Below are 11,342 nucleotides of genomic sequence, written 5' to 3'. Positions count from 1 at the left end.
ACTAATGCTACTTTATAAAATTATGTCTGTTCTTTTACAAAGAGGTATTATTTTATGCCCTATATATCAAACTGCTAATCAATAGAGAATTCAAGAAATTACACGAAGAAATTTCTATTAATACAGCGAACAGTATCGGTAAGTAGTAATTATATAATTTATATCATATACATGATGTACGTATGATGAAAATTTTCATTATATTTCTGTGCATTTTACAATTTTTTTTTTTTTATTATTTGTAGAGAAAATTTTTCTGATATATTTAATTTTATTCGTATATTTATTTTTTTTGTGCATGCATCAAATAATAGAATCATTATTAATTCTAATTATAATTACTAACATATAAGTAAAAGTCTGAAACAAATAACTGAAAAATTAATTTGAATTTGTATAGTAGTAGATTAAAGTGTAACTGCGGCTCTTATGTTCTATTCTATGTATATTGTATCACTGATTGAATATCGCATCTACTATGCTCTGTCTAATTATAATAATAAGAGTTTACACGAATGTATGTATTTAAAGTATCTAAGTGAATTTTTAAGATTGACATAATGTAAATCTGCAAAAGTACTTGTAGACAATTGACCCAAACTCGAAGAGAAGTCTCATTTCTCAAGATATCTTTATATAATTTGAAAAGCATACACACATCTAGTTTTTATTTCTTGTAATATTTAGGAATAAAATATGTTCGATACGATTTCTTATGATATTTAGAAACAAAACATGTTTGATATGATGAAAAAATATCAGGATGTATATATAAGTATGTATTTTTAAATTCATATATCAAATTTTACAAAGAAAGTAATATTTCAAACAACAAAACATTCATTCACTAAATTGTTTATCAAGAATTTTAAGAGCTTTAATATGCATCTTTTTAATTACATTGTTACAATTAACACAAGCGCATTAATTACTGTTATTTAAAAATTATGCAATAAATGAAAATTTACAATTATTGTAATCTTGAAATAAGCAATGAGCTAAACAAATTATAAATGCGTTCGAGAAAAACGATTAGAACAAAAAAAAGATATTTTATATGAAAAACCTGAGTAAAAAACTCTTTAAAAATAGAATCAACAAAAATAGCAAATTTAAAGTGTGTACACATAATACACGCGCGCGCGCGCACGCACACACACACACACACACACACATATATTTATATATCAATATAAATTTTTCAATCTGTATAATATTACTTAAATGTGTAGAAAATTAATATGAATGGCTCATTATTATACTCTAAACATTTTTTTGTTATATTAATATTTTTTACATCATAATTTGCTATTCAGTAATTCGTTAGAGCTACACTAATTCAGTATTTTACTTAAAAAATTAAGTTAATCAACGAAAACCTATTCCAAACAAACAGAACAATTAAAATAAAGGATCCAAGCATATCAACAAATTTCCAACGAAAGAAAAGAATATTCTTTTAAGCATCAATGTTTAGAAGGTAAACTTTGTAATAGCACTACTTCGCAATGTTAAAATTAAAATACCTTCTAAATTAATTTGCGGCACAAATATTCAAATATTTCTTCATAAAAAACGAAAAACTACGTTGAACAATGTTTTAAAAAACATACGAGTTCCACTTAAAGAAAAAAGTGTACCTTGCAGCTACAGCCACGCACGTAAAATATGTAATAGTGAATACGAAGAGAGAATTAGACGAGCTTGAATCATTTAATTTCGCTTTATATCTTTTTTCTTCGCATTTTAAATAATTTCGGCTGTGTAAACTCGTTAGATTTCCATGAGATTTCCTATATACATACACATACAGAGATAAATAAGATTATAATAGATTGAAAAATTTATATTAAAATAACATATATATATATATATAAAATAGTTAAAAAGGATATACACATATTTTTATGCGCAAGAATCTTCAATACATCGAAATAAATGTAGATAAACATTGAATCCAGTTCAAAGCCAAAGATAATAATTAAACTCAAAACTAAAATAATAATAATACAAATAATTTACACATACAAGAATTTACACAAATTAACAATTTTTTCAACATATCAATCAAATTTAATCATGTTGATAATATAACTGTTTTTAACGCGATATTGACTATATGCATGTGTATTATAAAATATCGACACAAGATAGACAGTTAATTTAATCGTACGACCAGATCAGTGATTTATAAATCTCTCTAATGTGAGTTACGTAATTTCTACTTTGGCCCAATGTCTTGTAAACGCAACAAAGACCAACAATTCGCTCGATGACGTACAATGACATAAAATTTGTTGAATTAGACACACTTATTGGATATATCACATAGAAAAGAACACATTTTTTATGATTGCGATCGGTTGTGGACGTTTCTGTACATCGATCGGCGGATCTTCAGATTGAGCGTGTTTGTCTCTAAGTTCCTTCCAATGATTTAACGTATCTGTGTATTCCAATATTTTCTCGTATTCATCTAATTTATTGTACACATGTAAGAGTCCTCGATAATCGTATTCTAAGCCACTGTAACTCTTTCCGAATAACTTTAAACCTGTGGATCAAAATCACCCGTGATTCAATCGTAAAATATCATACATTTTGCATACCCAATAATTTAAAAGTCGATTCAAATTGTATACAGTTATACTTACTGATTGCAATGCTACGATAATAAAGCTTTTCGGCGTCTTTGTGCCGGTTCATGTGGAAATTATATAATGAAGCTAGATGCCCTATGCTCAATCCTACTTCATAGTCTTCAGGACCTAGTAACTCTTCTTTGATACGAATCGCTTTCAGATGCATTGCTTCCGCTTCCTACAGCATGTTGAACACGCAATAAAATAAATTAAATATCTATATGCGTGTGTGTATCTTTATATTATAAAAATATAATGATCAAAATACCTCGAACTTTCTCATACTCTGATACAAGCGTCCCAAGTTCCCGTAATGCTTCGCCGTTTGTACATTTCTTTCGCCAAATGCGGTTTTCGCTAAATGTAAAGCGGATAAATGAAGACACTCGGATTTGAGTAACAGATTCTGTTCGGACAATGGCGTTGACGCATTATCTATAGCGATCTCTTCGAGAATAAGCGCCTTCACTCGTTTAGCACTCGCGAGCATCAAATGATAGGAAGGTAAGAGTTTCTCCATAATATCTATAGCTAATCCAGCATGATCACTGCGATAAAATAAAATTGAATAAAACTAAATATTACATTATCAAGTGTAACATGTAAATTAAACGTAATTCCAATCAAGTATTACCTCGCTTCGTCAAACTTGCCAGAACTATATTCGTATACGTAGAGAGCATAAGCTAAATCTTCGTGCGCCAAAGCAACGTGAAGATTAGTCTTGCCGAAAATCGCTCTTCTAATATCTAACGCAGTCTGGAATAAGACGGGTATGTTTTCTTTTCTTCAAAAATTTCCGATTACGTATAAGATTCGTGAAAGATGTATTCAAAAATAAATACCTTGTAGACGGATACACTATTGATGATGCTATCGTAGTTTAGTAAGTAAAATCCATAATCGATAAGAACGTCGCTATATTTCGGATGATCCGTATCGAATATCTCTCTAGCGAGGTATACAGCTTCTCTGATCAGTAAACCAGCCTTCTGAAATTGGCGTTTCACGACGCACGATTTCGCCGCTTGTCTGAGAACATCGATAATGACCCGAGCGGGAAGTGACGGGTTCAAGTGCTTTAACGCTTCTATACTCCACCTAAAAAAATAATAGCCGTTAGTAAAGTGCGTCAAAAAGAGATAAAAGCTAAACAAGATAGAAATACTCAATTAACAGCATACCTGTAAGCTTGATCATATTCACTGCGTATGAAGAATAATACACTGAATTCTGCGAAAAGTGCGGCGTGATTACTGTTATTGTACTGCGCTTTTTTTAATTGTTCTATCATTTCTATGGCAAGTTGGTGAGTCTCCGCAGCCCCAGCAAAAGTACAGTACGTTGCTTGTGCATGTAACAGCCTAAAAATATAATTATTTCATAATCATTCAAAGCATCATTTAAAGTATATTCTATATATAAATTTATATTATTATATTATATTATACAATATATAGTAATATTATTATTCTAATTATAATTTGTATATAAATCTTAAATAAAAATGTTCCCTTACTTGTGACAACAATCTAACGTTCTACACCAATCCTCAGGAGTTTGATTATTGGCGATACACAATTCCTTGCAAGCCAACAGTACTTCTTCGCTTTCCGAATACCAACCAGCATCGCTGAGAAATCCACCAAGTCTCAAGCCTAGATTTATAATCTTATCCTGCGCGGCAGGATTCACCCTTACTTGAAGACAGTGCACGTTGTAATTGACGCTCAAATTCTTTCCTACCCTTATACCGTGATACATTGGAGCCTTCAATCAAAAGAACATAAACATATGAAATATTGTTCTCTAAAAAGTCGGAAAAGGAATATAAAAAAATATACGACAGATCGGTGAAATTTGGTGATAAGGAAAAATCACCTGAAAGATTTGCAGAAGGTGTATTCGACGATTGGTGACCTTGAGCATCTTGGAGAAAGTCTCCAGATCGCTCAATTCCGTTCCCAATATGCATAATTTCCTCTCTCTGAACAGCTGAAACACATAGACCGAGACCCATCAGAGATAACGCGCGAGGGACAGCGATCAGCTGATCGATTATCAGTCGAAACGGAATCTCTCCTTCTCTTCGGAGAGATCGCGCGTCTTTCGCAAACGTCAAAATGCTCAACAGCTGAGCTCGAGGATGATGACTCATATGCGATCGCGAATCTCTCGCCAGCGGATATAAACGGTAAATGCGAGATTCTCCGCGAACGGTGAACGATGACCGATGACGTTCATCTCGCGGAGAGAGAGCGAGAAGACGCACAAAAACAAACTACATCGCGCGCGCGATGACGATTGTACACATACTGGACGGAAGCACCGTGGGGTCGGTGCCGTCCCGTCTTGACAGCTTGACAGTTTACCTGGTAGTAGATGTCGAATCGCACGTTTTTCGGCAGGTCGACGAGATGCGGCTTGTAACTGCCGAACTTGTCCGCCACCACGGCCACGCACAAGTCGTACAGGCTCTTGGTGGAAGACGACCGTGACTCGCGTCCATCGGCCATTTTCGCGCACGGCCTTTGATTAATCACCAATACATTCTCGCGGTTTGCATGCGTGAATGTGACGGGACGTTTGATGTACATATATATATATATATATATATATAATCCTTTCGGGACACGTCTTTGCCTACCGAGCGCACGCGCCCGCGTACTTTCGCGTCATCAGAGGCAATCAGAGGTGTCGCGCTGCTTTTTCCCGCTAGCGCTTTATATTCAGCAAATATATTATAATGTATATAATTGGAAATATTTTACGTATACATATGCCATATAATGTCGAGTAATTGTTCGTTTTTCCTCTCTTCAATTTAAAAAAATATTATATATAATTTGTAGTATATATTAGCAGAAAATTCAACTATAAACAAACTTTAGATACTACACTAGAAGAAAACTATATGTAAAGGCCATGAAAGATGAAAAAATCGTAAGGCTGTAATCGACATCAGTCAAATAAGCTCTCACACATAAGAATGTTTGACATGTTATGCTTTGACTCCAATATTCAATTTTTGACTTTTCGAGTCATCTTAGATATAAAACAAACATGAAATATAAGAAAAAATCAAACTGTGAGAAAAAAATTGCCGATATTTGAAGAGATAATGTTATTTTCTTAGATCCACATAAATATGTAAACAATACGATCTCCATAAGTAATTCCACTATTATATTACGACTCGATTTCACCCAAGTAGATTTGTTTGTCGCTAGATCCCGAGCACACTGAAAAAATACAATTGTCATATAAATATATTTTATTCATTCCTATGATAAAATCATATATGAAAACGAGAGAATGTTTATCACACAATTATTTCGTACCTATTGGTTCCTTTGGATGGAAATCAATGTCGTTTACGGATCCATTATGTCCCGGCAATTTGTACAATATTCTACGACTCGTGGTATCCCAAATATAATGAAATCTGTCCGACGATCCAGCTGAAACCTTGCTGCCATCCGGCGACCAAGCGCATCTCAGAAGATTCTAAAAAATGCAATGTTTTCGATCAACTCACTGGATATTTATAGCACAGATGTTTTTTTTCTTATTTTTGTCTCTCATAGATAATTGAGAAAAATAGAGTATTAGAAAACCACATACCTTTTCAAAGTTATGCTGATGCCCGGACAATATTTTTACGCAGCGTTCGTAGGGCGCGAATGGCCGTACATCCCATATCTTTAGCGTGTTATCCATAGCGTTGGAAAGTATGTACGATCCATCGGGGCTGAGACTCAATCCGGTAATGGTGTCGGTGTGTCCCTTCAGTTTGTAAAGCACTGCATTTTTTCGAAGATCCCATACTTTTACATCATTATCGATACCACCACTGATTACTTGCTCCGCTGTGTCGTTGAATGTTACTGCAGTGACCTACAATCGTATCGACAAAATTGTATGTATATATACATTATAATGTAATATTTAATAATAATAATATATTAAATATTTATTATATATATATATATATATGTATATATATAACTAAATATTATAATTGTTATACACACGCTAAACACATTATTGTAATATAAGTACCTGATATGTGTTGTTCAATGTATGGCATTGACCGCGCTTCCTGGGATCCCAGATACGTATCGTGCTGTCGTCGCTGCCTGAGCAGAGTAACGTGGGTCCTCTTCGCGCGCCTGACACAGAATTCACAAACAAGGTATGGCCCTTCAGCTTCTTGATTCGTGTTCCAGCCACTATGTCCCACAAACCTAGCGTCATGTCTGTGCTAGCTGTATACAGATGATTGCCGTCCGGACTGAAGTGTAATTCCATCACCGCGCCGCTGTGTCCGGTCATGATACCGATATTCTCGCACTCTCCGTAAACATTCCAGATGACTGCGAATCACGAATAATCATTTTATTAAACGAAGCGAGCAGAATTTAATTGCGTCAACGATTCGATCAAAGATAAAAGACCCGTACAGATTTGTCGATCGAATCCTGTGGATGCCAGATACTGCCCCTCTGGATGAAATTCCAGGGAGAAGATGTCCCCTTGGTGTCCCTCGAGCAACATTATCATCGACATCAAGGAGGACGTTCGCGGTGGACCCTTGAAAATTTTATATCAATATGTTACGTTTTCCAGAAGAAAAATTATGTAACAAAGATAAATTAATTATCCTTAATGCTAAAACGTTATCAAAAATAACTTTTTTTTTTTTTTTTTTAAACCTCCGGTGATAGGAGGCGTGCTTCCAGCCTAAACAGCAAATCTCGCACATATACAATATGACTAATTCTACTATCTCTAAATTTGATCCCTTGTCACGTCCGCGAGAAGGGATACGTCTAGAACAAATAACAATTTAACAATTTATACAATTCTACCCGTCCTTGAGATGAAGTTTATCACAATCCTGAGTGCTCTCGTTTCCTCATTACGAAGCCAATTCCATACGCAGTCAGGGCCACTGGCACCGACCTTGCTAAGGTTGTATTTCAGGTCCACTCTATATTCCTCAAAAATACTACATTGAAATATCATGTGATTAATATCCTCCTGATGATAGTCGCATTCACACCTTGGTGACTTTATGTAGCCTACTCTACACAATGATTCGTTTAAATTGTAGTGATTTGCTCTAAGTCTGTTTATTGTGACGGTATATTGTCGAGGTTGATTAACTCCAACGAACCACGGATATCTAGTTATCAAAAATAACGATGCAAAGTTTGGTTAGGTTATAACTTACGCTTTGCACGACCGCCTTTTCTCTGCTGCTGAAGACGACTTCATTCTTGGTCCTCTTCGAGGCGGGGACCAACGCCAGAATATCATCACCCTTCCTTTTATCCAGGATCGGCATGTTATGTGAAATGTCAATTCAATTTCATAAATACAACACCTACGCGTTTATTTACCTTGTCGGGCGCCAGGCATCTTCGCGCATGCGCAATGAACTTGAAGAATTGTCCAATCAGGACGAGAAGAACAAAGATCTTCGATTGGTCAATCGATCGGCTGCGAAACTATCGTCAAAAGCGGCAAGTGGAACGCGCTTTGCCAAAAAGCCATAAAAGGCATGTGTGTAAATTAACAATTAATTTTAATATCTTCAATTTGCAATTGTCATCGTCAAAGTTCCACGTACATACGTAATACGTATCCGAATTAATTCACAGCAGAGATACCGTGATATTGAAGGCGATCCTGACTGTTTTACAAAAGATTGCTTTGAAAAGTCGGGACGAAAAAATTCGGCAATTGGACCGTTTCGTCGCATCTGACGCTTTCGTCAAATCTCGCGCGAATTAAATCCCTCGTCTTGTGTATTTGGGTTTGGGGGGTTAGAATTAAAATGCCTTCCAAAAACGTCGTGTAATAAATGTATCTGTCAGTGTTATCAGGAAATTTAATCGTAATTTAGATTAAAGATGTATATAGTATTAATATGGCTGAATTGACTATAATTAGATAATAAGAGAGGGAGAGGGAGTTATCAAATTACGGGAAATTACAATCCGCGAATTTGTAATCATCGGATTGAATCAGTATGAATCATGTATGGGTGTAAAAATGAGCGGTGTCAAACATAAAATATGGTTCGTATATGTGTAATATATATCTATTATAAATAATAATAAATATATAATATATAATAATAAAATTAATTAAAAATGTATAATAATAAAATGCTGTATATTATAGCTTGCTATAACTTGCGAGTCATCTGAGTTTTATATCTGACATTGCATATCACAATTTTTTCCAGCATGGTCTCGGATTTCTTTTATCCAAATATGGGCGGCGTCGAGGAGCACATCTTCAATTTGTCTCAATGTCTGCTGGAACACGGACACAAAGTGGTGATACTCACACATTCCTACGGGGATAGAGTAGGCGTGCGATACATGACAAATGGATTGAAAGTACGCGCTGTACTTTTCACATCTCCCTTACATTTCATCCTTGTAATCGATTCATCTTTAACATTTATTTTTATTTAAGGTATATTACATTCCTGTCAAGGTTTTCTACAATCAATGTGTTCTTCCGACGATGATATGCTCTCTTCCGCTTATCAGGTATATCTTTGTAAGGGAAGAGATACAGATAATACACGGACATTCTGCCTTCTCAGCTTTAGCCCACGAGGGAATGTTGATCGGCAGATTAATGGGACTGAAAGTAAGTTTTAGCAGCCACACTAGCTACTTTCAGATGACACTAAAGGTGGCTACTAATGCTAATACTAATGTTTGCAGACAGTTTTCACCGATCACTCACTTTTCGGTTTTGCGGACGCGTCGGCTATTCTGACAAACAAATTTCTCCAGATATCGTTAGTCGATTGTGATCATTGTATATGTGTGTCCCATATCGGAAAGGAGAATACAGTATTACGAGCCAAAGTGAAGAAGGAGAAGGTATCGGTTATCCCAAATGCGGTTGACACCGCGCTGTTTACGCCTGACGTCAGTAAACGGAGCAACGAATTTAGTAAGTTTAATGAGACTCGAAATCCTGCTTCACATACATTACATCAGTTAGAAATGCATTATTTTCTAATTATTGTAATGTAACTGTCAATTTCAGTTACCATAGTAATAGTATCGCGATTGGTGTATAGGAAGGGCGTGGATCTTCTAGCCCATATAATACCCGAGATTTGTTTACGTCATAAAAATGTACAATTCCTAATCGGCGGGGATGGGCCGAAGAGATGGCTGATAGAAGAAGTGAGGGAGAGAAATCTACTGCAGCACCGAGTCACTCTGCTGGGTAGTCTGGAACACTCTCAAGTTAAACACGTCTTAAATAAGGGTCACATCTTTCTCAATACGAGTCTGACAGAGGCTTACTGCATGGCTATTGTAGAGGCAGCTTCTTGCGGGTAAGCATTTTAGTTTTCTTTCTTACTCTCTTGTAAGAATCTATAAAATTATTCATCCTATATCTTTTTTTCAACTCTGAGTTTTTCCAATAAATATTAGAAATTAATAAATAGGGGTAAATAGATAAAAATTAAATAAAAGAATATTTAAAAGGTTATAGATATTTAGATATGAAATTAGTATTCTTATTTATTTAAATAGATATTTCGAATAAAATTAATATTAAATAAATTTAAGTTAAATAATTAATTTTGTTTAATTGATTAGATAATTCAGAATAATTTTAAAAAATTTAATTTTAAATAATTTTCTTCATATTCTTCTCTGTGCCAACAAAATTTTGCCAAGCGTCGAATGTGATTGATATCGTTTTGCAGTTTGCAAGTAGTGTCGACAAAGGTCGGAGGGATTCCGGAAGTTCTGCCACCAGATTTGATTTATCTCGTCGAACCCACTATACCAGCATTAATCGAGGGATTGGAGGCCGCTATAGCTGACTATAAGAAGGGCAACGTCATATGTCCCTTGGAGATGCACAGGAGAATAGGTTTATATTACAACTGGTTCAATATCACGAAACGTACAGAGATAGTGTATAATTTGGTGAAACGTGAAACCAAGAAAAATCTAGGACAGCAATTGGCGAGTCAGTTGCAAAGTGGTGTATTGGCCTATCTGCTTGTGGTGTCTTTGTGCTATATAATACTACAAATTCTAGAATTCTTCGTTCCAAGAAAGGTAAAATCTTCAGGATTACATACAATATATACATATTTTGCTAATTTATATATATTTTTCGCCTTATTACTGACTTATATATTTAGCTGTTACTCTTTGTATCATATGCTTGTGTTTGTGCAGCATATATCAAATGTATATCAAAAAGGGATTTCTTTTCACATTTATAATTATAAATAAATAAATTTTCAGTACATCGATATTGCCCGGGACTACAATGAGATTCAAGTTATGCCATCCAACGGGAAAGGAAAAAACGATCAACTGTTATAGAAGCCTGGAATGTAAACTTCTCAATGTGTTCAAGTATTTCATATAGTCTATTTACTTTTGAAACATTCCAAAAAATTCACATTCTCTGCAATAATTATCGTTATATATATATATATATATGAAAAAGACCAATTATCGTGTTGCACTTATCGACAAAATTTTTAAAGAAATATAAATAATATATCTATGTAAAGATGTTGTCTGTAAAATAATGATATGCGAAACAAAAGTACGCGAAAGGAAAAAAGTACAAATGTCGTCATATACTTGCATGTAAAATTATTACAACTGACAATGAGACACGACTATT

The 11,342-nt window shown here is 34.6% G+C and overlaps 3 protein-coding genes across 3 annotated transcripts; 1 reads left to right on the top strand and 2 right to left on the bottom strand.

Moving 5' to 3' along the window:
* Positions 1-843: 843 nt before the first annotated feature.
* On the bottom strand, positions 844-5,632 carry Pat1 (Protein interacting with APP tail-1). Its single transcript, XM_083043005.1, has 9 exons — positions 5,015-5,632; positions 4,524-4,637; positions 4,162-4,412; positions 3,827-4,006; positions 3,488-3,743; positions 3,277-3,401; positions 2,911-3,190; positions 2,655-2,820; positions 844-2,554 (listed from the first exon to the last, which is right to left on the bottom strand). Exons 1-9 carry the CDS (start codon positions 5,237-5,239, stop codon positions 2,325-2,327), a joined length of 1,827 nt encoding a protein of 608 aa, XP_082899131.1. The 5' UTR covers positions 5,240-5,632; the 3' UTR covers positions 844-2,324.
* A 117-nt stretch (positions 5,633-5,749) lies between these two features.
* LOC145939008 (U5 small nuclear ribonucleoprotein 40 kDa protein) lies at positions 5,750-8,067 on the bottom strand. Its single transcript, XM_083043007.1, has 6 exons — positions 7,879-8,067; positions 7,106-7,235; positions 6,705-7,018; positions 6,267-6,539; positions 5,984-6,149; positions 5,750-5,884 (listed from the first exon to the last, which is right to left on the bottom strand). Exons 1-6 carry the CDS (start codon positions 7,990-7,992, stop codon positions 5,832-5,834), a joined length of 1,050 nt encoding a protein of 349 aa, XP_082899133.1. The 5' UTR covers positions 7,993-8,067; the 3' UTR covers positions 5,750-5,831.
* Positions 8,068-8,240: 173 nt separating this feature from the next.
* Positions 8,241-11,225, top strand: Pig-a (phosphatidylinositol glycan anchor biosynthesis class A). The gene is made up of 7 exons (XM_083043006.1): positions 8,241-8,728; positions 8,899-9,055; positions 9,135-9,314; positions 9,392-9,626; positions 9,723-10,020; positions 10,399-10,759; positions 10,952-11,225. The coding sequence occupies exons 1-7, from the start codon at positions 8,691-8,693 to the stop codon at positions 11,030-11,032; spliced, it is 1,350 nt and encodes a 449-aa protein (XP_082899132.1). The 5' UTR covers positions 8,241-8,690; the 3' UTR covers positions 11,033-11,225.
* The last annotated feature ends 117 nt before the right edge of the window (positions 11,226-11,342 follow it).

This window comes from Prenolepis imparis, unplaced genomic scaffold (assembly GCF_030444845.1).
Source record: "Prenolepis imparis isolate NDT839.2.m4 unplaced genomic scaffold, iyPreImpa1.0 SCAF_7, whole genome shotgun sequence".
Taxonomy (NCBI): domain Eukaryota; kingdom Metazoa; phylum Arthropoda; class Insecta; order Hymenoptera; family Formicidae; genus Prenolepis; species Prenolepis imparis.
This window is presented reverse-complemented; position numbering and strand designations above follow the sequence as displayed.

What these genes read in the sequence shown, in the direction of transcription:
- Pat1 (XM_083043005.1), bottom strand. Translation starts at nt 5,239, where the DNA reads ATGTACATCAAACGTCCCGTCACATTCACGCATGCAAACCGCGAGAAT. An exon ending in ATAGTGTATCCGTCTACAAG is followed by an intron (nt 3,402 to 3,487) that starts GTATTTATTTTT and finishes GTCTTATTCCAG; the next exon opens with ACTGCGTTAGATATTAGAAG. An exon ending in TTATCGTAGCATTGCAATCA is followed by an intron (nt 2,555 to 2,654) that starts GTAAGTATAACT and finishes TTTGATCCACAG; the next exon opens with GTTTAAAGTTATTCGGAAAG.
- LOC145939008 (XM_083043007.1), bottom strand. Translation starts at nt 7,992, where the DNA reads ATGCCGATCCTGGATAAAAGGAAGGGTGATGATATTCTGGCGTTGGTC. An exon ending in AGGATTCGATCGACAAATCT is followed by an intron (nt 7,019 to 7,105) that starts GTACGGGTCTTT and finishes CGTGATTCGCAG; the next exon opens with TCATCTGGAATGTTTACGGA. An exon ending in CATTGAACAACACATATCAG is followed by an intron (nt 6,540 to 6,704) that starts GTACTTATATTA and finishes ATACGATTGTAG; the next exon opens with GTCACTGCAGTAACATTCAA.
- Pig-a (XM_083043006.1), top strand. Translation starts at nt 8,691, where the DNA reads ATGGGTGTAAAAATGAGCGGTGTCAAACATAAAATATG. An exon ending in ACATGACAAATGGATTGAAA is followed by an intron (nt 9,056 to 9,134) that starts GTACGCGCTGTA and finishes TTTTTATTTAAG; the next exon opens with GTATATTACATTCCTGTCAA. An exon ending in GCAGATTAATGGGACTGAAA is followed by an intron (nt 9,315 to 9,391) that starts GTAAGTTTTAGC and finishes TAATGTTTGCAG; the next exon opens with ACAGTTTTCACCGATCACTC.